The sequence below is a fragment of the Amphiprion ocellaris genome, chromosome 3 (assembly GCF_022539595.1).
Source record: "Amphiprion ocellaris isolate individual 3 ecotype Okinawa chromosome 3, ASM2253959v1, whole genome shotgun sequence".
Classification (NCBI taxonomy): Eukaryota; Metazoa; Chordata; class Actinopteri; family Pomacentridae; genus Amphiprion; species Amphiprion ocellaris.
Window position 1 is genome coordinate 20,610,673 of NC_072768.1, and position 27,164 is coordinate 20,637,836.

Here is a 27,164-nt window from a genome sequence, read left to right on the forward strand (position 1 = left end):
TTTAACTGCACTATACAATCATGGGAAAATTATTAGACCACCCCTGTTTTCTTCAATTTCTTGTTCATTTTAATGCCTGGCACAACTGAAGGTACATTTGTTTGGACAAATATAATGATAGCAACAAAAATAGCTCATAAGAGTTTAATTTCAGAGCTGATATCTAGACATTTTCCATGGTTTTCATGATAATAACCAAAATCACTTAAGTTCTTACATCAATAGCTATGGCATTGTACTGCCAAAAACAGCTTTTAGGATTTCATGGTTTCTTTTCTGTCAGTTTTAGTCACATGATGCACACAGGAATTAGTACTTGATTGCATAACCATTGTTTTTGTTGACAGCAGCCATGCGTCTTGTCATGCTCTCCACCTGCTTCTGACATTGTTCTGCTGTCACAGCTGCCCATTCCTGTTGTACAAATTCAAACAAATTTGCTTTGTTTTTGGGCTTGTGGTTTTCCCGTTTTGCGTTTGATGATTTTCCACAGGTTTTCATGCCGGCCAGCGCATGGTTCGAATGTTCTGGTTCTCCATCCAGGCTTTAACTGACCTTGCCATGTGGAAAGGGGCATTGTCTTGTTGGAAAATCCAGTCATTGGAGGCAGGAAAGAGTTTTCCAGCTGATGGAAGAAGACTGTTTTCAAGAGTAGTACCCCCATGTTTTACTGTAGGGGCAAGACAGTCTGGTTTGTAGGCTTCTCCAGGCTTCCTCTTAACCAGTAAGTTGTCTGGAGTGGACATCAACTGAAAATTGAATTCATCACTGAAGAAAAACTTGTCCCAAACATGAATAGTCCAATCCTTGTGATCCCCAGCAAAGAGTAACCAGGCTTTCCTCTGCCTTTCCTTGATGAAGAGCTTCTTCTGTGCCCTGTGTGACTTCAGACCAGCTTCAAGAAGTCAGTTTTGAACTGTCCTTGCCAAACAAGTCACATTTCTCCACAGTGCCCACTCATTTTTAAGGTCCCTGGAGGTCTGACAATGATTCCTGATACAGGAACAGATGAGTGTACGGTCATCTCGTGGTGTAGAAAGACGTTTCCTGCCACGACCAGCTAGCAATTTGGTAGTACCATGTTCAGCTTGTTTTTTCTTGGTGTAATGAACGGCTGTCTTGGAGATCTTCAGTTTTTTGCTACCTGTCTCTCACTCATTCCAATTTCCAGCAGTGCCAAGATGGCTACCTTTGTAGCTTCACATAAATCTTTTGTTTTAGGCATTATGTGAGAGCTGACAACTTCTGAGTTGTGCTACAGCTTGAATATCAGCAGGAAACCACTCTAGGCCTTTGCATGTGTAATGCTGCTTATGATATGAAATGTCCTCTTATGTACCCTGGGAGTACAATTAAGATTAAGCATGTCAAATATGACATAAAGTATTATGGAATCAGCTGCATTTTTTTGTCATGTTCATTCTATTCTTCAGGCAATATACCTTTAGTGGTACCAGGCATCAAAATGAACAAGAAATGGAAGAAAACAAGGGTGGTCAAATGATTTTTTCCATGACTGTATATTATAACCCAAGTGTTGTAAATCACTGATATACAACTATCAGATACAACATTTGAAAACCACTGAGAGGTGAATTGAATAACATTGATTTTGTTACGATGTTCAGCTGGGAAACTTTGGGTCTTCTACTCATGTGGATGTTACTTTGAGACGTACTTCCAACCTAAACCTTGTTCCAGACCAACCAAACCCTGGAATGGCACCCACTGATGGCAGCGACTACCCCCAGTAGGACAATGCACCCTGCTACAATGTAAAACCTTTTCACGAGTGTCTTCACTCGTGAAAACACGAGCATCAGTGAAACATGCTCTCTACTCAACAGCAGCATTCATCTATTTTCTTATATTTTTAAAGGCTGTAACTGTTAAATGTGCTGAATGACAGACCCAAGTAAAGAAAGAAGACACTTAAGCCAGACGTTCTTTATGAAATTTCCAAGTGTAAACAGTGCAACTTTTATTGATTTGTTTTAAAAGAATTTTCTATGACACAGTGCATGTTGCGGACATTGCTCTGCACATAAGTGAAAATACACGAGGCCACACTAACAACCAGTTTTAATGAGGTGATGTCGAAACAGCAGTTTAAATCAAGCATGTATCTAAATGGCAACAAAAAAAAATACAGAGCAAAGAAATGTCTGCAAGTTAAATGATGACTTAATGACAACGGAGGTTACAGTGTAGCATCATCGCTGCACGGCTTTAGTTTGTGTGTGTGTGTGCAAATGTGAAATTAAAGCTGTAATCAGGATGGCAGCCCTGCCACAAAGCTGTGACTGGGGTTTGTTACCGTTTCATGTTAAACTGCAGGCTGAGGCTTGAAGGAAGCATGTTCACTATATGGCATTAATCTCATGTCTACATCATCAGTCCAGCTATGATGACACCACGTTGGCTTTTAAAGGACCATGTCAGTGTTTTATCATGTTGTTGCCCATTTACTAAAAATCTCAGCCAGTATTGTTTAATGCTGAGCACTGAAGTTATTCATCAAGTAAAAATGGCAAATATTTGATGGTTCCATGTCTGCTTTATGTTATAAATTAAAGGACCCACATGGGTATTCTTTGTAAACAGTTGTTTCCATTCACCTTTTAACAATTGCATTTCCTTCCTTATGAACATTCACTAAATTTTTGAAAAACCTTGACGCCAATGTTTCTATCCAAAATCAAACCCGATATTTACTGTCCGCCATTTTATTTGTCTGAATTCTGAATGTGTACCTTTCCCAAAAAATCTGCCATGAAACAAAAAACTCCAACATGTTTGCAACTTTATGCTAATAATCCTATCAATGCAATGCGTAGCGTCTTACAGATGCAGAAAATACAATTAGGCAGCACTTGTTAGCTACGATGTAAGAATAAAGTAACTCACTCCTGCCCTGTAGCACTACTATCAGTAACAAAAACAAAAGGTACCTTTAAATATATCTTGCTTCTGCACAAAAACAAAACTAAACCTTGGGAATGATCCATCAGTACAACGACCATCAGTTGCAGCTTTATTATTCTTTTACATCACTACCAACCATACTATACAATCCTGCCTTTTAGTCAGGTTTCCTCTAGTGAAACCACTTGCTGAGACTTGAAACTTGATTGCGTTGGCTAATCCATACAGTAGACATGTCAGCATTTACTATGTTTTTCTCAGTTAGTCATTGTTACTTAGCAATGCCTGTTTAAATGTTAACTGACACCTACTATACAGCGTTGCCACACAGCAGTGACGCAACTTTGACAAAAACAGATTCAGACATGATGTTCACAGAGATTATCGTTTTCAAGTCTCTGCAGGCGGAGTTTCATTTTCATACCGGGCTGACCGGTAGAAAAAAAACAACACACTTAATTTGTAGTAAATGGGCTTAAAACACCACCATGGTTCTCAAACTTCAGTGCTGACATGATGGCTGCTGTAGAAGTGTTAACAAGCCTCCGCACCGCTCACAAGTGTCTACAACTTTCTCCCAAACTGGTGTCTGGAGACAAAACACCAATTTGATTTAGAAGGCACAGACATAAAGTTTGCACAATGACTGAAATCAATTTGAAAAAAATAAACCCACAACCTTGACCTCCAACACAACCCTTGACCATAGTTGTAGCTCTGCTATGTGAATGCCTGTCATCACCCTGCACCCTCCCCTCAGTATCATAGTACTCATTATCTGAAAGAAAAAAAACATGGCTGGTACTTTATCCACCTAGTGGAAGTGCTCATAAATCTTACTTTTTTAAACTGTTATTTAATCCCTTTGAGTGAGTAATAAGAAGAAACAGAGTGAGACTCTTGGCCACTTTCTTCATCTGGGTCCCCAGAATGTTTTGATGAGAGAGAAGCCGCTCTGTAAACAATTAATCACTGCTGATGTGAAGGAGCTCCTGATCACACGAGGGAGAAAATCCTGAGAACAACGGACTCGGTTCATTTCCCTTCTCTTGTGGAAATTAATGGAATCATTCATCTGCACGTTTTCTCTTATCGTTTGTCCATATCTTTGTATATGCAAACTCTTTTCATCTAATAAGAAAATATTTGTGGAAGGTTAAATGAAAATATACAATTATTAATACAATAGAATACAGAGCTATAGGTTAAAGGTGATTAAAAAACAGATTGATTGTATCTCCCTTTACAATGCACGCATTTTCCTTGGTTTGAAAGGCAAAAGAGGTAAAGTGTATAAGAAAAAGGCAGCCTGTTTTGTCATCCAGAAGGCTGGTGCTCAAGGATTAGGCGATTGCTTTTGCTTCAGGTAAGAAAGCCTCCCAGTACTTTATCAGCTGGAGAAACACAAGAACAAGAAACAATTGTATGAGCTTCATTGTCAGAATAACAGGGACTTGATATCTGAATGCCTGTGAATCACTTTGTCAACACAGAGCAAAATAACTGAGAATCTAAACGAGATAAACATAAAGCAATATTTCTAAATGTAAGATCAGCTTTGACAGACATTAAGTATCAGCTGCTTTTTGTCAGTTTTACATAAAAAATGGAACATTTCAGGGTTCTGTACTGTTGGTTGAAAAAACAAGCATTTTGAGGATGCTGCTTTGGGCTCATGACATTTTGAAAGAGAATTTTTGGGATATTTTATTTACAGTGCAGTCAGTTGTGTACAATACTCTCAACATTGTCTGCAGTACATGTAGCAGAGTACATATGACATCAGAGCAGATGGTGCTGCAGAGCTGAATAGAGTATTTATGGTAAGTTGCTAACTAGTTTGAGAAATACATTGCTGTAAAGTAAAGAAACAAAGGCTCTATCACTTTTCTTTTTCAATCTACTTCTAACATATACATCAAAATGTTGGTCGATGTATTGATATCGAAATGTTTTTCTCCCTTATAATCAGAATTGACCTCAAAAATCCACCACTAGTCAGGCTTTAGTCACTGTGACACAGATTTTTTTTTTTTTTTTTTTTTTAAATATTGTTTTTTCATTCTTAGAAATTCAAATTATGCTGCACTCATTAATATATCATCAGTCTCATTGCCAAGGATTCTTTTAGATTTTAAATATTATTTTGGAACATCAAGCAGTCAAAAGAGTCTTCACCAATATCCAAACTATATTTCATGTACCTTTGGCTGGTTTGACAACAAGTATACTTACTGTTTAGTCCTCATGTTTGCCTAGAGAACCTCACCTGTTGCTGAGACTGAAGCAGAGACTCCAAGTACTTGATTATCTGTCTTTTGAAATTCTTGGTCTTCTCTTTCTGTTGGAGAGAATTTGAAAAAAAAAAGGTGCATCATTTTCGGCTTTTCAGCTTTTCAGTGTGTGATATGGAGGCAACAAGGACAAACACTGGTACCTCAAAGCGGACGACTTCCTTGCGCACAGTTGCAGAAACTCTTTCAAAGTCTCTCTCGTACTGCGTCACTTTGGCCTCCCACTGTTCTCGAGGGGAAGAGAAAAGATCACAGTGGAGTCTCAATCTAACAACTATGCTTAGTCACATTTTCTCCCATACATAACATTGTTCATAGCAAAGCCCATTAGGATGATTAAAATCAAGCTCTCCATTACAAATGATAACAGGACGAGAAAATCAAAGTTCTTCAGACATTGTTTCCAATCTTGAAAAGACCACATCAAACTCTGGAACTAAAAGGCATCCCAGCGTCGTCTGAGTTATTTTCACAGTGTTGTTTTTGGCCTGTGTCGTACCTCAGCGATCTCCTCTTTGGCCAGCTGCAGCTTGTCCGGCTTGTTGGCCCACAGCAGTTTGGCCTCAGTCTCCCTCTTCTTCTGCAGCATTGCCTGAGCATCCTGCCAGCGCTGCCACACCTTCATCCGGTGATCAAAAGACCCCTGCAGGTCGCAAACGCACAGACAATCATTCATGTTTATATTCGGCCACTTGCTCGATAACCTTTTCAAAACAACTTTCCCTACGAGAGCCATTTTTTTTCTCCGTTAGTGGACATTTTGTTTATGTAAACCATATGAGAGTTGAGGAGCTCAGACGTCCAGTAACTGGCTCCGCAAATAGTCTCAGTACCCTCACGGCTCCCAGCAGACGGATGTAATCTGCGATCAGTTCTGCAAAGCTGAAGGTGTCGTTTGCAGCTTGGTCCTGGTGTAACTGCTCCATCTTGTCCTCCACCTCAGCCAGCTGAGAGAGAGCTCGGGAAAGAGCGGTGTTGTCTTCTGCGCTGCCCAGCATGGCTGTACTTTTGGCAAAGCTTGCTGTGTTCAGTGACAACTCTAGAGAGGAGGAGTAAGCCAGAAGTTAATGCAAATAGCAGAGTTTTTACACTGTTTATTGGTTTTAAAAAAATAAAAAACAGAGTGACATATTTTACTAGCATGATTTTGAGGAAAAAAGGCTGTACTACTGTGTACTAAAATTCCTGAAAAATTTCTTACTTATAGGTGTGATCCTTTATAAAGATATAACTGAGGGGAAGATGTATCACGAGCATTAAAGCCACAATGTGCAAGACTTTTTGAAATTTCTACATTTGGAACCCCAAAGTGGCCGCATCAAGAACCCAATTGGCCCAATTAAATTGACAGCATTTTCCTGTTTGTTGCAAAATGAAAGATCAGCTGTCAAAACATTTAAATTGCAATCACAAAATGCACAAATGTGAATCTACACAATCTGAATCTACACATCAATGCTGAAGAAAGTATCCAAGTGATAAATGATACTTAAGTTTAGAAATGTCATTTTATAGGTGGAAAGAGGACAACTAACCTTTCCTGTGGATGACCAGAGATTCGACCAGCGCGTGGAGCTTCCTGAACTGTTGGTCTGCAGATTCAACCTCCTGCAGCTTCTCTTCAAACCACTGAAGCAAAAAATGCTGTTAGTATGAGTCCAGCACTAAGGTGTGGTGGTGTAATAAGTATTTGGAACCTGTATTTAAGTAAAACTAGCAATGCAGCAAAGAAAAAAATACTCCATTACAAGTTAAAGTTCTGAGTGAAAACTCCTGCATAAGTAAAATTACATGAGGATGAGCAGCAAACTGTAGTTAAAATATAAAGTAGTTCTTTGGTTCTGCTGACTGACATATTTTACCATTATAAGATTATTAACAGTGAAGCATCAGTGTGTCAGCAGCATGTTACTGTTGGAGCTGCTGCAGGTGGAGCTGGTTTGAATAACCTATAATACTGTTTTGTATTGTACCTTTGTAGAGTATTCAAACAAAAACACTTTCCATCACTATCAAGATCCCATTATACACTACTGTTGTAGTTGGGGGTCACCCAGACAATTTCATGTTTTCCATGAAAACTCACACTTTCATTCATGTGCTAACATAATTGCACAAAGATTTTCTAATCATCAATTAACCTTTCAACACCATTATCTAACACACTGTATCATTAGAACACAGGAGTGATGGTTGCTGGAAATGTTCCTCTGTACCCCTATGGAGATATTCCATTAAAAATCAGATGTTTCCAGCTAGAATAGTTATTTACCACATTAACAGTGTCTAGACTGTATTTCTGATTCAGTTAATGTTATTTTTATTGAAAAAACTGCTTTTCTTTCAAACGTAAGGACATTTCTAAGTGATCCCGAACTTTTGAAAGGCAGTGTACACAATTATAATAATTTTAAAGTTAAATTTTAATATTTTTGTCAGTCTCTTATGCTAATGAAGATTGTCATGTGTGACATCAACAGCAGCATTACTGAACATAAATCCCACAACTATAAAGATCAAAACATTAAGCTATGTTTTGATAAAATGATGTTTCGTGCGTCTGCCTGAATGTGCCACCAGCCTTTAGCTGGAGGTCTGTACTCGAGTTTTAATCAATGAACATGTGTGCTTTAGAGTAAAACAGAGAGATTTCCTGATGCACAAATGACCTGGTGTATCAGAGCTTCTCTGGAAAAAAAAAATGCTGTGAACAGCCGGAGTGCGTGTTTGCAGCTGAACTCACCACGTCTGATTCATTCATCTTGATGGTCATTTTACTGACAGCATCTGTTGCTTTGTTGATCATTTTAAGGAAACCGGCGCCGCTCAGAGCCTGGGTGCTCACTGCTCTGGGCAACTGAAGACACACCACATGTTACAAACCAGCTATGAGCAGATTGCCCTCAAAAATATGAAAAAAAACTTCAGATGCAAAAAGGAATGAGGTAGAAGTAAACAGCAAAGGAATAATGCATCTTCCTAAATGTGCTCCCTCAATTTGAACACAATTTATAAATGCAATAAAGATAATTTGATGAGAAAATGACTTTGTTTAGTCATAGTGACGCAGGCGTAAAATGAAATAAACATGGCTTACTTCCTCCCTCTCCAGAAACTCTCTGACGTCAGGATCTTGGATAAGTGATGGGTGATTTACCACCCTCTGCAGATACCTGTTCAGTGAGTAAACACAAAAAAGCCTCAATTTCCTGCATTTATAGACATCATAACAGCTTCATAATGTAGAGAGATGAGTAACAGATGTTTATTTTCCCCCCAAAAAATACAAGTGGAAGTACACTGTGTTGTAACTGAATTGTCACAATGCAGCTCTCATTTCATTCCATCTCTCTAACCTTTCTAAAGCGCCTCTCCTTCTCTCAACAAAGTCTGCAGATGAAGAATCTTCTTTTCCCACCTTCACCTTTGTCATCCCTGTGCAAGACAGCATTCATTCTCTTAGCTGACGGAGATTAGACTCCAAGTTACAGATGACATAAAAACAAGACAAGAAAGGAAAAGAGAGCCAGTCAGCCTACCCAGGATGCTCTTCTCTGGTGGTGGAGGCACGATGAATCCATTTGGTCCGTGTTTTTCAGAAAGCTTCTCGTACAGGCCGAGGAAGTCGCTGAAGCGTCGCCTCACTGTAAATGTCTTGTTGCGGAACATGGGCAGTGTTGTCTGAAACGCACAGTGTTTTTCACTTGAAGTTTTGGAGCGAAAAAGAATGACATCATTGGATTTTATATGCCTACAGTAGCAGGCTTATATTTGGTGAATTACAGCAATAAAATTGTGATGTAATCCGCGTTTGCTCGGTGTGTGGGCGTTTCTCCTACAACGCGCTGAGTAGTACTTCCCCTCTTGGCACACGGTTACCGTACATCTGATGAGTAACTGTACTGACTTCCTTGGGATTACAAATGGAGAAGTGCAGATCAAGCAAAGTGATTTATGCTGACAAGTGCTTACCTGTGTGGATACTTTGTAGGCCATGTAAGCGTTCATACCATCCCCTAAGGAAGAAAAAAAAAACAACACTTAAAAAAAAGGCAGAAACTGATATATATAAATCCAAAACTTAGTTACTTTATCACTAGTTTCCCATTCTTTCTGTGTGAAAAAAATGAACAAAGTACTGACATAACCTTTGTTTTCTTGATGTTTATGGTGCTCAAGCAGTTTGTAGCCTCTTTGCAATAAATTAAAAAATCCCCCAAACATTTTGCATTTAAAAGTAAACTTGAACATTCATTTAGTAATAAAAATACTAAACCTCACCTATTTTTTCAGGGTCTTTGACAGAAACAAGGACTTCAAATTTGTCGTCCAGCTCTGCTTCTTCCTCTTCTTCCAACTGAAAACAAATATCGAACAGAAAGTGAAAACTGACATGGTGTACTTGTGTTCATCGCTCACTTTCTTAAAGCAGATATAGAAAAACCTCCAAGTCCTGAAGGAAATGTTGTGTTAAATTGGCTAAAGAGTGGCTGAAAATAACCTTATCTTTCCTCAATTTCTCAAAATTGTACTATTTTAGGGGAATAAAATGATGTGCAGGAATAGCAAGTCTTCTTATGCTACTGATCGCAGTAACACTTGGAATTTCCATCTGCATTCACGTACCTCTTCCAGGGCAGCAGACTGTGGCTTGGCCTGGCTGGCAGCTGCTGACAGGGAGGTGGGGGCGGAAGCAGACGGTTTGGCCATCACGTCGTTCTTTCTCTCAGTCCGCGGGCTGTCGAGAGAAAGCTCCACCGTGGCTTCTGTTTTACGCAAGACAGAAACAGAAAAAAAACAGACTGAGGTCATAACATGCTGCAATAAATGGAAATGAGTGGAGGGGCTCATTATTTGATTTATATAGTGGACTGACCGGAATAAAACATGAGGTTTCATTAGACCCATTACAAATCTGCAATGCTCACAGGCAGCTGTGTTTACTTCTGTTGGGTCACAGAAGTAAAATATTCCATCTATGCTAATCTGGGAGGAACACAAACTGAAGATTTAATTGGAAAGCAAAAGTTTTTTTCTCTTGTTTCACAACATAACCATTCAGGCGTTACTAAAGCCTAGAGCTTTCATTAAGAATATTTCACTGCAAACAACATACTTATAATGTAAAGGAAGAATAAAAATGGGGCACCCACCAGAAAAGATATCTGCCTCCTCCTCAGAGTGGACTCCATTGGTTTTGGAGTTGACAGTGCTGGTGTTGCTGACGCTGGGTGCTGTGGCGACGGCTTCCTCGGTGAAGATATCTGCAGGTTCTGTAGGATTGCCGTCTTGCAGAGGTCCCCCAGTAGGAACAGCAGCAGCAGCTTTGGTGGTGACAGACTTCTCCTTCTGCTCTTTATTGACTGTTTTCTTTGAGATGGCTCCTAGCGGCTCACCAAACAGATCCTCATCTGCTTCACCAAAAAGGCTTTTCTGTGGCAGCTTGGCAGATTTAGTCTGCCGTGGTTCTGCAAATAAGTCCCTTCCCTCATCTTCAAACAGGTCGATTGTTGCCCCGCTTGGTTTTTTGGCATCAGCAGCAGGCGGAGGTGAAACATCACTGAGGAGGTCAACCAGTGGGTCGGCAATTTTGTCACTGACAGGTGGTTGTTGTGTGTTGCTGGCTGGCAAATCAGCACCGAGGTCGATTATTGGAGCAGTGGAAGTTTCCTGTGCTTCCTCCTCAGCATCGCTTCCTATTTTTCCATGACCAGGTGACTCTGTAACCCCACTAGTAACTTCACTTTTATCTGCTGCTGCTTCAACAGTAACATCCGTCACCACCACTTCCTCTCTCTGCGCCTCAGTTTCACTTCCCAATATGTCAACAAAGTCATCTGAGGGTTCATCTAAAGGAATTTCAGCAACCGCACTTTCAGTTGTGACGCCTATGTTGTTTGTCAGGTCGACAAAATCATCCGAAGGTTCGCTCACGACTTCGCTCGCTGGTTTGTTTTCTGTTTGGCTGCTGATGGGTTCAATCAAAGGATCATTCATGATGTCAGCGGGGGGCTTCATTAAAACGTCACTGGGTTGACTGGCAGGTTCCAGTAAGGTGTCCGCTTCGGTCAGTGGAGGGTTGCTCTGGAAACAAGAGGGGATTACCATTATAAATATTATTATACAATGGTTCCCAAGTCACACCATAAACATGGATCTAGAAACAACATTGAAACAATATCAAGCTCCGCTTGTAAACTAATCCTGCAACACATTCTTGAACTGACTGAAGTTGATTCTGTGCTGAGACTCCAGATGACACCTATGCAAGTGCCACTTTCTATGGGAAATGCTGGCACAAAACATTTATTGTTAATGTTGATGTAGTAGCACACTTAAACAACCCTCATCAATCCAGTGGGAAAAGATAGCAGAATAGGTCCTAGGACTAGGAGTGAAGGCTATAGCTTCCCAGTCATTTAATACTGAGAAGTAAGGAGCTTGTAACTGGAGAAAAGCAAAAGCAAGCCGAAACATTTATCATGTTTTAGAAATAGCTTTGTCAGAGCAGCGTTCACAAAGAATGGATTGATAATGGATTTGCACTTAGTTGCCGTTTTATTAAGTGAGCCGAGCTAAGACAAATACAGCAGACACTTTCTACTTTTCTAATGGCTGCACTGTAAAGTTCTAGGTGAAACTATTTTAGAGCGGTGTTTATTTAACTTAATGAGTGATACAGATGTTGGTGTTGTTGAGCTAGTATCGAGTTTAGGGCTACAACTAACAATTATTTTCACTGGAGTTGACTATATTCTCGAATAATTGATTAGTTGTTTAGTCGGTTCGGTGATTCCCAAAACCCAATATGACGTTCTCAAGTGCCTTGATTTGTCCACAACCCAAAAATACCCAGTTTATTGTCACAGAGGAGTATAGAAACCGAGAAACCGGAAAATATTCACATTTACAAAACACTAATTATAGAATTTTCAGTTTTTTACTTAAGGAATTACTCAGACCAATTATCAAACTGTTGCTTGTCTATTGTGATTGAAAAGGAATAAGTATTTTGATTTGATTAATAGTTTCAGTATTATTTTTCAAGCCAAAGTCGTAGGAAAAGTCTAAATATTCACAGACTTGCTGCTTTTCCCTCTGTCCTTTATCGTTTTTAAACTAATGGTTTTGGACTTTTGGTCAAACAAAACAAGATGGGAGGATGTCACCTTCAGCTGAGCAGAACTTTTGGCAATTATTGTTTGGCAGTTCAGTTTACTGTCACATAGGCGTACTGGAACCATAAAATTCGAACTTAATATAATATATAACGACAGTCAACAACTGATCAACCAATGTTGCAACTCTAGATGTAAACGTAGACAACATTACAAATACCTCGCATGTGCAGTTTGAGCATTTCAGGTCACTTTGGGTTAGGTGAGGTTAAGTTCAGTGTTATAAAGACATCACACCTTCTTCAGCTTCACTGAAAACAGTCTAAGTTACCAACCCCATAAAAATAGGGGCATAAAAATGGATGAACTGACTCTTAAACTCCTTGACTCCCCTAGTAAACTGGCAAATGGAAAATACAAATCTCGTATCACATGCTTTGCTAATCATCTTGTTAAGAAATGCTAAGTCTATAGTCCTTACAGTTCTTAACACAGCGTCTCTGCAAAAGGTAAAGAGTGAAGGACAGATTAAACACGTGTCCTTAAGCAGGAGTTCACTCTGAATCCATTGGCCTCTGCTTCATTTCCTAACATCACTTCTGCTATGAGCTCTGTTAACTGAAACATCCTGAGTGCTGACTCAGTCCAGCACTAAAAAAATCAAAGACAGCAACTTTCCAATCTCTCCTCTGAACTTTGACTGGGGGGAAAACATCCGGGTTCTGACCATGTGACCACAGCCTACTCACATGACAGGAGACAGCCCGAGCCAGCTTTGAACCCTCACTGGAGAAAATGTGGACTTCTGAATTTTAATCAAATAACAAAGCTGCAACAGCACAGTCATTCCACTGTGTCAACTTTCAGTAAACACTCAAACCGCACTGACCTCATTATCTGCAGATGGCTGTGGTTAGACTGCTGCCTACTCTACCTGTGCATGGCCTGACAGTCTGCACACCAGAAACCTGGGGGAATACCCTAAGATTTGGTGTACGATTAGCTGAGAGACAAAGTTTCAGAAGATAAGCTGTACAGTAAACACCCACATAAATAGGAAGTACGATGTGATCTGCTTTCCTCAACAAATCTCGGCCAGTGCTTCACTTTGCAGCTTAGAGGAAGAAATCATTAGGAACAAGGGCGTTTGCAGCCTGTCAAAGATCAGCACAACCTCTGTGAATACACAGGTAGGACTGAATGTCTCCATCTGGACCCACACACACTGCTTTGATAATTGAACTTACTGTAAATGCTATGAGTCGAACATTACCTGACAGCCGCTTATGTCAACATCGTTTTCTTCTCTTAGGGTTTCTCGTGCGGGTAAAGTAGCTAAATGTCGGAGAACACCTTCTAAAACTTTTGCTTCTCATTAGCTTTCTTCGTTGACGTTAGCTAACCATTTGGCACCTTCCTCCGCAGCAAGCCACCGACAGTTAGCCGTACCAGAGGCGGGATAGCTTAGCATGAAATTAAACCCACACATACCGAGCTCATGAACAGGTCCCCGCCGTCGTCTTCATCACTGTCTCGGCCTGCGACGTCTTCGGTGTCCAGCACATCTTGGTCCTCGGAGTCGGGGAACGGAGGAGGACTGCGCTCCGAGCTGGTCGCCATCTTCAGTCTGTTTTAAAACACAAGGAGAGGTAACGTCAACGGCTCCCCTCCGCTCACTCTTCAGACGTGTCTCCTGGAGTTAGCTGCTAACGCTACCTCCGCTGCTGCTGACAGGCTAAAAAGCTGGGCTACACACTGGGTTGGGGCTTCACCTCGGACTGAGACAACTGAACCGTACAGGCTGGAGGAGGAGAGACGCCGCGGAGGACGTGCAAACCGCCGCTGTCTTTTTACTTCCTGGTCCTCCTTCTCTGCCAGGTTAGCTTCAGTGTTAGCTAGCCAGCGGGGCTTGGCAGTCATGGGACCCATGCAGCAGTTACAGCAGTACTATGGAGGGACTTGGACCGAGGTTTAGCTGAAGTTAGCTATTCTGTCTGCAGCTCAGTGCCCATATTAGAGACATCCGACTTCCAGAGGAGGATGTCCCGGCACACCGGAGACACGGAAGCGCGACAGCCGCTACTCGTTGGAGCTCACCTGGATACGAGCGAGCTGGACTCGGATGAAGGTAAACGAGTGTCTCTCCATTACTTCACCTAAACACGAAGTTAGCCAGTGACAAAAGGAGCTTTCAGAGCCTTTACCGGCAAATATCATCAGCAAAAATGCACTTAAAGTATCAACAGTACAAATACTGCCTCTCCAGAATGCATGGTCTTATCTGGTACACCATCAGTGGAGGAATTAATAAACTTCCTGAACTTACACTCGAGTATTCCCAAATTACTTTACACTTGCATCTCTCTACATTTCAGATGGAAGCACTGTGCTTTTCACACAATTACATGTACATAGTTTGTATAGTTACTTTCCAAAAAAGATATTGCACAAACAAATCTTACATCATGAAAGAATGAAATGTTGAAAATTAAACCAGTGTATGAACATATTAGACTTGTGAACTCTTGCAAAAAAAAAAACAAAAAACAAAAAAAAACTGTTTCTAGTCAGGAACTATTGGCTGGTCCTGTCAAGTACCATACAGAATATACAGAAGTGGTCATTTTTTCCGTATAAAATACAGAAGTGGTCATTTTACTGGATTCATGTAAATTGTGATGGTGTTTTTTCATTATGTTGTAATGTGGTACAGACAGTTGAATCGTTGCAGCCCTAGATTAATGCTGATTGTTTTCTTTGTCATTGCATCCATAAAAATTTCCTCAACTAGTATATATAATATAATTTTGCAAAGGACAATGCACCAGCTTTTATGTTGTGACCCAGTTTTTTGCAAGCTACTTAGTTGAGACATGACATTATGGAGGAAATGCACTAAATGAATGCGTGATATGAACTATAAATCTGAATATTTGTAGGACTACATTTTGACAAGGCCACATTATCACATACCTAAAAATGCAGGACCCAGATGATTTTTTACTTTACTGGTGCAAATTTTTAATCAAAATTGCAAATAATGAAATGATTAAAACTGGGCCATTTATAGTGACAACTTCTTTCACATATTTCCACACTGGAAATTGTCTAAGTGCAAACAGACTTCCTGAAGCTTACCCATTGGCTCATTACCTGTTATACTATATAAATTATCTTTGGGGCTTGAAATGCCGTGCCATCAAAATCAATGTCTAAAGCATTTTTAATGTGCTTTAAAATCTCTTGTGCCTTTGGCTTCCATTTTATCTGTCATGACATGTCTGTGTGTGTTTTGTTGCTTCACAGGCGAAGTCATTTTCGAGAGGAGGGTGTCCAACGCCGCACATGGAGCTGATGGGGTCACACCGAGAAGATTAACATATGAGGAAGCAGTAGAAGAAACAGGTATTTAAAGTTTTTATCTTGCTCTACTTTCTGGATGATGCATGTAACCTTTGGGCTTGTACAACTAAAATAACTGGTCTACCAATACATAAATGACAAGTTATATAACATTTGATTGCATTTTTCTACAAGATATATGTGTGTCTGCCAAATTAGCTTTTACTGTGTCTTTAAAAGTTGTTTTTTAAGGTTTGATGTTACCTGCTGCTTGTACAAGTGTAACACAGAGGTGGCTACATTTCAAAACTAGCTTCATGTGATTCTTTCTCAGGTGTCTTATCTTTTTCACTGATTCTGTTTTTGCTCTCAGGTTTTGGTTTGTTCCACTGGCTGCTGCTGGTGATGTGTGGTTGGGCCAATGCCAGCGACGCCGTGGAAATCCTGTGTGTGTCTTTCCTCCTGCCCACAGCGCGGTGTGATCTCAAGCTGAGTTCTTCAGACATGGGCCTGCTGACAGCCAGCATTTTCCTCGGTGACTCATTATTAAACAACTTAAACCCCACTTGACAGAAAATCAATCAATTTTCTCTTTTCACTAATTGATTCATTGTTTCATGCAAAAATGCCAACTTGTCTTGTTTCACCTTCTCGAATGAGACATTTTACTGCTTTTATTTTGACATAGATGACAGCAGTTTGAACATCTGTTTCTGACTGTTGGTGAGAAGAAACAAGCAAACTAAAGCTCTGACAAATGGTGAAAGGCACTTTTTCACTGTTGGTTTATTGACTTCATTATTTGTATTACATAATACCTGTTGCAACAACACACAAGGACTTTTTGGACTTCTGCTGTTTGAATCTCTTTTATGAACTGACTTACATGACTAGAAATATACAGTTAAATAAATAACCAAATAGATAACCAAACAGAAACTCAGTATTGTTGAAAAATGGCTGAATTCATCAAGCACACCTTAAACTCCAATCCAAGTAAAACATTTTACACTAGAAAAGCACTCAGAGAGCGCAGTACTCCGCCAAGGCAGTTCATTCCCCCATATGGCATTGTCACAAATGCAGCATTTTTTTTATTTTTTATTTTTTTAAAGAAATACAGCATTTGTTTCTTAGCAATTGATGATCAGAAATCACAGCAACATAGAATGTGGCCATTTAATGTAGATGTATCCACAAACAAAAAGACCTTGAGCTGAGCACAGGCGTGTGTCATCCATGTGTACGTTCTGTACAGATACCAAATCACGTAACATAAATATGTAGCAGGCGGCGGGAATTGATGGGACTCGGAAACAATCTCCACAATTTAATCAATTGTTTCTTGTATGATTTCCGATGGATAAGTCCCGATAAGTCCACAGCGGTGGATTTGTAGTAGGATCGCAATCCTGTGATCGTGAGTAGGCAGCTGACGTGGTGTTCACTTGTTGTCATAGTTACAGTGCCACTATCTCGCAGTGATACAGAAATCTTTAACAAATCCGTGGATCCAGACTGAAAGGCACATCACTGCCAAAATCTAATCAATTGATCCTTGTGTCATTTCTGACCTTCCCTGAAAATTTCATCCAAATCCATTATTCTGTTGTTGAGTAATGTTGTGCACAGACAGACCGAAATACAGACAAACCAGTGCCAATCATCATATAACTCTGCTGCATTCCCTGGCAGAGTAATAAACATTAAAGTAGAACTTAACAGCAATGAAAATATTGAACTTTACCGTTCCTGGCCAGATAATATGTAATATTATCTATTTTTGTATGCATTAAACATAGTAGGTGTAACATTTTTATTTCTAAAATTCCAAAGTGCTGACCGGAGGATTTGTTTGCTATGAACAAAGCAAGGCAATCTATTTCCCTTTGGTTACAGTGTAAAGCTAAGCTAACTATTTCATAGGTAAGATGTGACATGTTGAAACTGAAGAAATGCGTTTCCTAAACTGGAGAACAACAGGTTCTCCTTAGAAAATGAAGCAGCACTCAAACTGTGGTAAACAAACTGACCTAATGGCATCTATGTAAACATGTGGACCCTATCAGGGTGGACTAGCGGCTTATTATATTTTCAAAACACATGAGTTTGTTACATCTTTTAACCATAGTGATGTAATTTTTTTCTCTTTCTAGGAATGATGGTGGGTGGCTACATGTGGGGGTATTTGGCTGACCAGAGGGGGCGCCGCAAGGTCTTGGTTGTGTCCCTGACAGTGAACGGACTGTTTGGAGGTCTGGCCAGTTTTGCTCCATGGTTCTGGCTCTTCCTGCTGCTGCGGTTCATCAGTGGCATCGGGTGAGCACATGGCTTTTATAGTTTTACATTTCTGTATTCACATGTTACATGTAAATATAGAACATGTTACATGCTTATTTCTCTGACACCCACACACACTGAATGAAGTCTGTTTTAGTGGTTAGAGAGACCATGCTTCAACTAACAGGACATAGTTTTTATTCCCACAATGTGGAAATGGTCCATCATGACAGACATTACAGAGAAGAAAAGGACTGTATTTTGTACACCACCTGACCACATTTCCTCTCAAACGGTGAAAGACATTTCAAGACTAAGCACTCCCTGGCTCTCCTCTGCAGCGTCGGCGGCTCCATCCCGGTCATTTTCTCCTACTTCTCAGAGTTTATGCCTCGACTGAAGAGAGGTGCGATGATCAGCGCTCTGGCTACCTTCTGGATGGCAGGAAACATTCTGGCTGCAGGTGGGAACAAGCAAACAGTATCACTGTTGTGGGATAAAAATATGATTTTAAGATATTTCTTTACAGAGTGTGTGTTGTTTTGCACATTAGATAAAACATTTTGACTCCTCACAGTAGCAAAAGCACAGATGGACACATTAACGTTAGAAACAGCTCATTTTAATTTAGGTTTCCCACTGTGACAGTGACAGTGAGTAAATTAGTCCCACTCACTTTGATAACTTCTAGTCCACTCGTCTCAGCTAAATAATGTATTTTCCATTTTGACAATGAGAATTTTGTTTCAGTGAGCTTTCTAATAAAGATGAAACATGCTAGTCAGTTTGTATCCTATGACTAAACAGGCTGGTCACAATCTCAGCCCCTTGTTACTATAACCGCTTAATTTTGTTAACATTTTTCAAAACATCCCATGTATCAAATAAAGCCTAAATGTTAAAGATTTCATGTCTGGCAAGCAGAAAATGACTCTTCCAATTGATTTAAATTTTTTTTATGGTTTTTAATTGAACAGTTTGCCTTTATTTGATGTTTAAGAGTCAAACAATCATGTTGTAGCAGAACTACTAAAGCTGGATGACCACCAGCTGTTATTGATCAGATCTTGTCCTGAAAATCTTCATCATTTTGCTACACCACAAACACAAAGATCTAGATTAAACATTAGACTTAGACACTAACTTCCCTGGCAGCCACAGTCATCCATCCATCCATCCATCCATCCATCCATCCATCCATCCATCCATTGTCTATACACCGCTTAGTCCTCATTAGGGTCACAGGTGGCTGGAGTCTATCCCAGCTGACTTAGGGCGAAGGCAGGAGACACCCTGGACAGATCACCAGTCCATCACAGGGCTACATATAGAGACAACAAGGACACAAACCAGGGATCTTCAGGCTGCAAAGCAAAAGTGCTAATCACCAAGCCACTGTGCAGCCCACCAGCCACAACCAAATAAAGTAAAAAGTTTGGAATTCTGAAATAGAAACAGAGCTGCCTTTGTTTAGTAATGACTGTCTGTGTATGTTTCTGTCTGCAGGTCTGGCCTGGCTGGTGATTCCCAGCACTAGGGCACATTTCTCTCTAAATGGACTGGACTTCCAGAGCTGGAGGCTGTTTGTGGTGCTTTGCTCTGTTCCCAGTATCACCTCAGCTCTCCTCTTCAAGCTGCTCATGCCTGAAAGCCCCAAGTTCCTCATGGAGGTACTAAAAACCTAAAGTAGTGCTTGTTTTTTTGGGATGCTTTTCTGTCTGAACTGTCTTTGAGTTTTTCTTGTGTCCTGATTTTGCCAGGCTGGCCGGGAGAAAGAGGCGATCCAGGTCTTCAGACTGATGTTTAAGCTGAACATGACGGGAAAGGAAAAGACGTTCCCAGTACGAAATTAATACTCATCCTGTACACATATATGTCTAATTTATTGGCATTGTTTGATGCACAAATGTTATTTATTTCATGTTAATGGTGAAAATGATAAAAGGACATGACAGCAGATTTGTAACTAACAAATCAAATAACATATCAGAAACCAGGAAACACAAAGCAACCACAGAAAGACAAAGGTTAAAATGAAGCAAAATCTGTGTATAAATTGTTTGTATGTGGTTTTCTTCCTCTTTTATAAACATTTCCCTTTATTATTCTGCTGACTAATAATGTATTAGACGTGTAATTACTGTCATCTTGAACTCTTTTGAAGGACTTTGGCCTGAAAACAAGCTCCAAGCAAAGAGGCAAACTGGAGGAGACCAGAATTAGTGGTTCATGTCGAGAAGGTATTGCAGGTATTTTAAAAAAGGTAATATTTTTAAAAACTCTGCTGTTTGCAGCTTCTTGATCCTCTGACACTACTTTTCTATAGATTTAGCTTTGTAAATGTGTAATTCTATGTTTTCCAGTACCTTGTTTTGTTTCAATAATAGTCAAAAAACTAAGATGATTCACATAACTGTCATATAAAAACAGAAAAGCAGCCAAGATATTTGAGAAGCTGGAACCATCATATGTGTGGCATTTTTGATTGAAAAATGATGAGAACTGGTTCTTAATTAATTTTCTGCAGTATAACTAGTAATCATCTATGTATGCTGTGGCTATGCGTTTTTAAATTTAACCCATTTTTTGTTGTATTCATCTTGTAGGCACAAAACTTAAATAACCAGAAAAGCACTCAGAGAGCGCAGTACTCCGCCACGGCTGTTCACTCCCCCATATGGCATTGTCAGAATTGTGGCATGTTTTTGTAGAAATGCAGCATTTATTTATTAGTTATTGATGATCAGAAATCACTGCAACATAGAATGTGGCCATTTAATATAGATGTGCCCACAAACACAATGACCTTGCGCTGAGTGCAGGTGTGTGTTATACATGTGTACATTATGTACGGATACCAAATCGCGTGACCTAAATATGTAGCGGGCGGCAGGAATTGGTGAGACACCCCCACAATTTAATCAATTGTTCCTTGTATCATTTCCAACAGATAAGTCCCGAAAAGTCTGCAGTGGTGGACTTGTAGTAGCATCACATGTGATCGTCAGCAGGCAGCTGACATAGCGTTCACTTGTTGTCATAGTTACAGTGCCGCTGTGCCGCTATCTCGCAATGATACAGAAATCTTTAACAAATCCATGGATCCAGACTATAAGCTGCATCACTGCCAAAATCTAATCACTTGGTCCTTGTCATTTCTGACCTTCCCTGAAATTTCATCCAAATCTGTTTGTCCGTTTTTGAGTGATGTTGTGCACAGACAGATTCACAGACAAACACAAACATACGCCGATCATCGCATAACTCTGCCGTGTTGCTTGGTGAACTAATAATTATTTATAAATACTGGAAATCTGACTTGGGGAACCCTCCAATATTCATTAAAAGTCAATCATTGTGCTTCAGTTGTTTGTCCCAAACCAGTCGACACACTGAGGTTGGAATTTCACCAGCTTTGTGAGGTAGAAATTATTATTCATTCCTTGTTGTAGTAACGGTATGTTTTTCACTGTTTGTAATTAATCATTTTCTTTTTGTATGCCAGCAGAACTCTAAATATTTGGGTTTTTCTTGTTTAATTCACAGGGCTTGAGGCCCATTAAGCAGATGTTCCGTAGCCCTCTCAAATCCAGGAGCATCGCTCTGCTCATCATTTTCTACTGCATCTCTTTTGGGTGAGAAATCCCATCCGAGCATTTGCAGGACTTGCAGACTTAGAGTTGATTTATTTATCCTGAAACTGAAATTCTCCTGTGTTTTCATTGTGCAGCAAGCAGAGACAGTCCCAAACTTTCAAAATGCAAGCTAAGACCACTAGTGTGATAAATCTACAACATACAGCGAGAGATAACAGTTGGAAACAATTTATCTTCAGCAACCAGAAATCATGTAACCTAACAGCAACAGTTAATGACTCCAGTTTCTGTACTGACAAAGCGCTGAGTCACTGCTCTTTAGGAGAAGCTTTGTGTTGTGTAGATGTTCCTTGTCACAAAGATGTAATAAGGTGGGTATATTTTTTCATTTGAATACTTATTCTAACTCCCAAAATCTGTGCATGTTTGTGTGTAGTTACTACGGGTTGTGGATGTGGTTCCCTGAGCTGTTTGCTAGAGTTGAGGACGGCGGTTCTCCCTGTGCCAACGTGTCCCGCCCCTCTCCTAATCACAACCAAAGCTGCTACCCTGTCAAGACAGCAGGTGTGTTACTGAGGTCGCCAAAGATTAATGCAGATTTTATTGCTTCTTTTCTTCCAGTAAGCAAACACAGAGCTGGACATGAATCGCACATTTCTAACTGGTCCATGAAAGGAAATCAGGAGCCTGACAATGAGGCGTTTGATGAGTGAGCATTTAATGGAGCAGTTCTTTTACAAACCTTCCTGGAAAACAAACAGAAAAACTAAAATGTGAAAACTTCACTACTAACAGCAGTGTGATTGTTCTGCACCAAACATATCTGCTGTTACTGCGGCCAACAGATCTGTCTCCGATTCATCTGTGCAGAGCTCATTATTCTATAAACCTTGCCTTTTCTGTCTGTTCACTGCCAAACTGTCGTTTTGCTCTAATGTGCTTTTTTTCCTGGCACACCTCCAATTCAGATCAAATTTGTGAAATCTCTTTCTGATTGTACAAGCTGCACTTTGACACCAACAGCTGTAAGGCTTAGATGCAGATTCCTGGCATCTTCCGCTCTTGTACTAAATTTCCTGTGGCGGTCATGCCTGGATAAATTTGCAATCGTTGTAATTTTGTTTGAAAAAGTCATTCATTTCCTCTTACTTTTCACATGACTGTATTTATTTGAATTTAAATTGGATATTTTCTCTCAGTTTTCTTATAGTAAGAACCAAATTTCATCCAGTAGGTCTTTCCAGAAGAATTACTGTCTTGTAAAAGAAACTGTGTTCTTCCCCACTGCATGCTGGGATTGACTCCAGGCCTCTGTGACTCGGCTTGTGTTCAGCAGCAGTCTTCTTACTGTCCTCAGTCACTCTGCTGTATCTGTTCCCCACTGACAGTGTATATGGAGGGCTTCATCATCGCTGCGTCAAACCTACCAGGCAACATCTTCACGATTCTCATAATGGACAGCACTGGAGGAAAAATGCTACTTTGTGAGTGTGTTGTTCATAAAATCGTATATTTTATTGCTTCGATAATATCAACAGCCACACACACATACACCACTACAGTATGACCACTGACAGGTGAAGGGAATAACGTAGATCATCTTGTTACAATGCAACATTCTGCTGGGAAACCTTGAGTCCTGACATTCATGTGGATGTTTGACATGTATCACCCACCTAAACATTGCAGGTCAAGCATTTGTCAGTCAATAAGTTCTCAGATTTAGAGCAGAACACTTGTTTTTTTCATTGCCGTCCTTCGCTGACTTGTGTTCTCTCCTGCTCTATAGCAGGATGTCACAAGTCTTACTGCCTTTTAGTTCAAACCTAGTGCAGTTTAGTGAACACTCTCTGGTCAATGAATAAATGCTTCAATGCCGCGCTTAAGAACTACATCTTAGAAACTATCACCCCATAAACACATGTTGGAAAAGAGAGTTGGTGAGATGCAGTGATGGCCTTGAATCCTTTCACTCGATGCCTGACAGCAGAATATTTTCGGTTTGTTCTCCAGCCTGCAGCCTGTTGGTGTCCAGTCTGAGTGTTTTCTTCATCTATGTGGTTCAGACCAAAGCCCAGAGTCTGGTTCTCTCCTGCATCTTCAGCGGAGTGTCTGTGATCGCCTGGAACGCTCTGGACGTGGTGGGAACTGAGCTCTTCCCGACCCAGCTACGGTAAAGCCCACAGAAGTGATTTAGGTTCACCAGTCACTTTGGATTTTTAATTCATTTGGTTTTTAAACTCCCAACCTCAGAGTCATGTAAAAAATCAAAGGTGTCACATGATGATCGAAGGGATGATTTTTTTTGGAAGAGAAGGAGTCTTCATGTCAATCATATATTTATAAGTAAAGGTATATTCATGCAAAATAAGCATTTAGTTCTAGATCGTTCACAGTTTGAGGAAAATGTGAGGTCATATAGATTGACTTACTTAAGATGTCTCTAAAATAAATACAGTCACAGCTGCTCGCATGTTCTCACCTGCTTTTTCTCTCTGTCTCTCAGGTCCTCTGCTCTCGGTTTCTTCACCGGAGTGGGCCGAGTGGCGGCGATTATGGGTAACGTAGTCTTTGGAAAGTTGGTGGACACGAACTGCGCTGTCCCCGTCCTGCTGGTGTCGGCTCTGCTGCTGACCGGAGGACTGGTGGCTCTTCTGCTCCCACAAACCAAGCAGACAGAGCTCACCTGATCGCTTACATTATTTTAGACGCATGCAGACATTCGCTTACCGTCCTCATGGAAGCAGACTGAAGGATCGTTGCCTTTAAAGTCCTCTCATCTAGTATCTCCTGTTTCTGCTTCCGTCGAGATTTGAATCCTGTGCCTTCTTTTAATCTCTCCGTGCCTTTTATGGTGCCTCATTTAAATTGCCAACTATAAGAACGTTGTCAAAGGACAATCGTCTCCCTCTGCTTCCCAAGAATTATTATTCGGGAAGGCACTGAAAGAAATGTAGGAGTGTTGTACATTGTGAGCTTGTGAGGAAGAAAACCCTTACTGTCAAGGACACTTTTGAAAAGTTTATCTAAAGTTGCCAAAAATCATCCCTTCTGCATCAGAAAACTCCTGATGAACAGGATTCTGTAAAACAGCTGGAGTCTAAACACTGGTTTATGTTTGTTTTTGTCACCATCAACACAAAAGCCTGGCATCACCAATACATGCACAAAGGCGCATTAGTACAGTGTTCCTCTGTACAGTCATTGTATCCGTCTTGCCCTATATTAGATAAACAGCTGTAATTGGACCGGTGGGGCAATGCTGGGCAGAAATCTGTTTAACAGGAGGCAGGGCACATAAATTCTGCCAGAGCAGATGAAACATGAGCTCTCTGATTGTCCTGATTCCCACGATACACAAAAGTATCTCCAAGAAGGTTTCAGATGTTTACATGCCGTGTCTGATTACTGAAGAGATTTGGATGGACTATCAAAGATATAGAAAGTAGTGCACATTTCACATCATTCCTACAGTATCTGTTTTATCGTATAAGGCCTTTTACAGTTGTTTTTCAGTCTCATTTAGCTGCATAGCCCTGGGAATTAGCCAGCACCTGTAACTTTGAGTTTGTAACATATCATTTGAAGGAAAAAAAAGGTAAGATAGGAAGAGTGTCCTTTTCAAAAATCATGCGGAGATCTATGCAGAGTGAATTTCAGGGTGACCGATCTGTCATTTTCCTGCAAAAACTAGACCTCGCTACTTCTTTTCATTCCAGCTGAAACCCAAAGATCACTTCAATCACAGTGTTAGTGAAAGGTACCATTGAATGAAAACCTTTTTATCAAGCCCAGAGGCTCAAATTCCCATCAGGGATTTTCTAAAGGTGTCTGTTTTCAGACAGGTTTCAAATAGCTTTTTACTACTGCAGCAGATTTTTTAAAAATAAACTATCTTGTTAATTTTGCCTGTATGTGTTTTGTTGTCATATCACGTGCACTGTGAACGCGACTAGTGGCCAGTTTCTTGACTGAAGTAAAAGTAAGAAAGCAACAGACCAAAAAGACTCCATGAGAAAATCCTGCATTCCAAAGTCCAGTCATATTACAAACAAAATATACTTCAAAAGTAAAAATACACATTCTATAGTAAAAGATCTCCTTCGATATATTATAATATACATGGCACTATTAGGTTATCAGCACTGTTCCCTCTAAGCTGCACGCGTGCGCAATTGCGCACTGCTGACATGGTCTCCGCGGACAGAAAATCTGCACTGTGCACAAAAAAAAAAAGTCCAACCTAAATTGTAAATAAAATAAACATGTAACAATTCATTCTGTGCTATTTTTCAATGTGAGTCAGTGAGTGACCAGTGACTGGCTGCTGCAGCCAATGATGCGATTCACATACGTATTTACCATAGACTGTATATAATGGTATTTACGCAGCTAATCAACGTCAGGCGTCCTTATGTGCAGCCACCGTTGTCATAGATATGAATGAGTAGATAGGACACGTCCCTTTGAGCTGCGTGCTACAGCGAGGCTAAGCTAGTGGGGGTAAAGTTTCACTGCATTCCGTTGATGTAGACAGCGTGAGAACGGAAACAAGAAATATGCCGGCTCACTGTGCTGCATACAATTACACACTGCGTCGTACGATTAAGACAAGGAAACTTGGAATGACTTTTCATAGGTAAGAATAGTTTTTGGCTCTTTTTTCATTATGAAATCTTGTTGAGAGCTTCCAGTCTATGAGAGCTAACTAGTTAGCCACTAGCAAAACGCTAAGGCGAGCTAGCAGCTTGACAACCAAATACCAGACGATTAATAGTAGCTGTAGTATAGTTGTACAAGCAGTAGTAGTAATACTAAAAGTACAAGCAGCAGTAGTAGTAGAAACAGCTGTTACAGTCGTAGAAGTAGTATCAGCATTTCTAATAGTATTACAAGTTATGTCGCTCTAAAAACGTCACAGTATAGCCTTTAGTCCACAGCTGTCAGTAGGTGAGGAGCAACACAAAAACAGTCCAAACGCTGGTTTCCAGAGGATTAGACGAGAATTTATTTGAAAGACTAAGTTTACAACAACACAACATGTGAGGGGGTTAAAAACAAATGGGTGTTAGTAAAATAAAAATAAATAAACAGAACTAAAAGTGAACTTCATGTTGACATTGATGGGCATTCCAACCAGGAACAAAGTAAAAGATAATCAATACGAAAAAAAACTCTTCCTGTTCACCTCTTAAAACCCAAAAACACACCGCAGTAGCACCCTAAACTAAAACTACCAATGGGTTCCCTGTTTTCCTTTCTGAACAATTCAAAGGTCCCTCTCTATCTCCTCACACATCCACCAACCACTGGAACACATCTCCAAAGTTCTGCCAGGCCAGCTCAGCTTCCCTTCAGAAGAAATTCCGCCAGATGAAGGAGCCTTTTGAGAGGCAGCTGGCATCATGATTGGACTGTACTTTGGTCTGTTCCAATCCAGCTTCAGCTCCAGAGACGGCAGGCGGGACGAGTCAACGGAGGCCGGGTGGACGAAGGCATGCAGCTGAGTACAATCCAGAAAACAACAGAGGAGGAATGCAGCGGCCCAGAGCCAGAACAAACAGTAGCATCATATGTCTCTTAGAAAACATCATAGTATAGCCTTTGGT

At 40.4% G+C, this 27,164-nt stretch overlaps 2 protein-coding genes across 3 annotated transcripts; one reads left to right on the top strand and one right to left on the bottom strand.

Annotated features, from left to right (window-relative positions):
- Positions 1-1,944: 1,944 nt before the first annotated feature.
- snx1a (sorting nexin 1a) lies at positions 1,945-14,251 on the bottom strand. Of its 2 annotated transcripts, none has more exons than XM_023268057.3 (16): positions 14,110-14,251; positions 13,829-13,964; positions 10,373-11,303; positions 9,846-9,985; positions 9,501-9,576; positions 9,192-9,235; positions 8,759-8,900; positions 8,576-8,654; positions 8,317-8,392; positions 7,963-8,076; positions 6,755-6,848; positions 6,053-6,258; positions 5,719-5,862; positions 5,363-5,443; positions 5,195-5,266; positions 1,945-4,319 (listed from the first exon to the last, which is right to left on the bottom strand). In XM_023268057.3, the coding sequence occupies exons 2-16, from the start codon at positions 13,955-13,957 to the stop codon at positions 4,269-4,271; spliced, it is 2,379 nt and encodes a 792-aa protein (XP_023123825.2). In that variant the 5' UTR covers positions 13,958-13,964; positions 14,110-14,251; the 3' UTR covers positions 1,945-4,268. The 2 variants fall into 2 exon arrangements, with proteins under 2 accessions (XP_023123825.2, XP_023123824.2); XM_023268056.3 differs by having other exon boundaries at positions 14,054-14,191.
- On the top strand, positions 14,081-25,463 carry sv2 (synaptic vesicle glycoprotein 2). The gene is made up of 14 exons (XM_023268059.3): positions 14,081-14,215; positions 14,338-14,465; positions 15,644-15,742; positions 16,053-16,214; positions 17,836-17,998; positions 18,301-18,422; positions 19,466-19,629; positions 19,720-19,800; positions 20,124-20,222; positions 21,506-21,594; positions 21,992-22,119; positions 22,944-23,039; positions 23,569-23,728; positions 24,062-25,463. The coding sequence occupies exons 2-14, from the start codon at positions 14,378-14,380 to the stop codon at positions 24,243-24,245; spliced, it is 1,635 nt and encodes a 544-aa protein (XP_023123827.2). The 5' UTR covers positions 14,081-14,215; positions 14,338-14,377; the 3' UTR covers positions 24,246-25,463.
- The last annotated feature ends 1,701 nt before the right edge of the window (positions 25,464-27,164 follow it).

Coding starts and splice junctions, on each gene's coding strand:
- snx1a (XM_023268057.3), bottom strand. CDS start 13,957: ATGGCGACCAGCTCGGAGCGCAGTCCTCCTCCGTTCCCCGACTCCGAG. Junction 11,304..13,828: donor GGGACCTGTTCATGAGCTCG/GTATGTGTGGGT, acceptor TCTTGTTTCCAG/AGCAACCCTCCACTGACCGA. Junction 5,267..5,362: donor AGGAAGTCGTCCGCTTTGAG/GTACCAGTGTTT, acceptor TCTCTCCAACAG/AAAGAGAAGACCAAGAATTT.
- sv2 (XM_023268059.3), top strand. CDS start 14,378: ATGTCCCGGCACACCGGAGACACGGAAGCGCGACAGCCGCTACTCGTT. Junction 19,801..20,123: donor GAAAGGAAAAGACGTTCCCA/GTACGAAATTAA, acceptor ACTCTTTTGAAG/GACTTTGGCCTGAAAACAAG. Junction 21,595..21,991: donor TTCTACTGCATCTCTTTTGG/GTGAGAAATCCC, acceptor GTTTGTGTGTAG/TTACTACGGGTTGTGGATGT.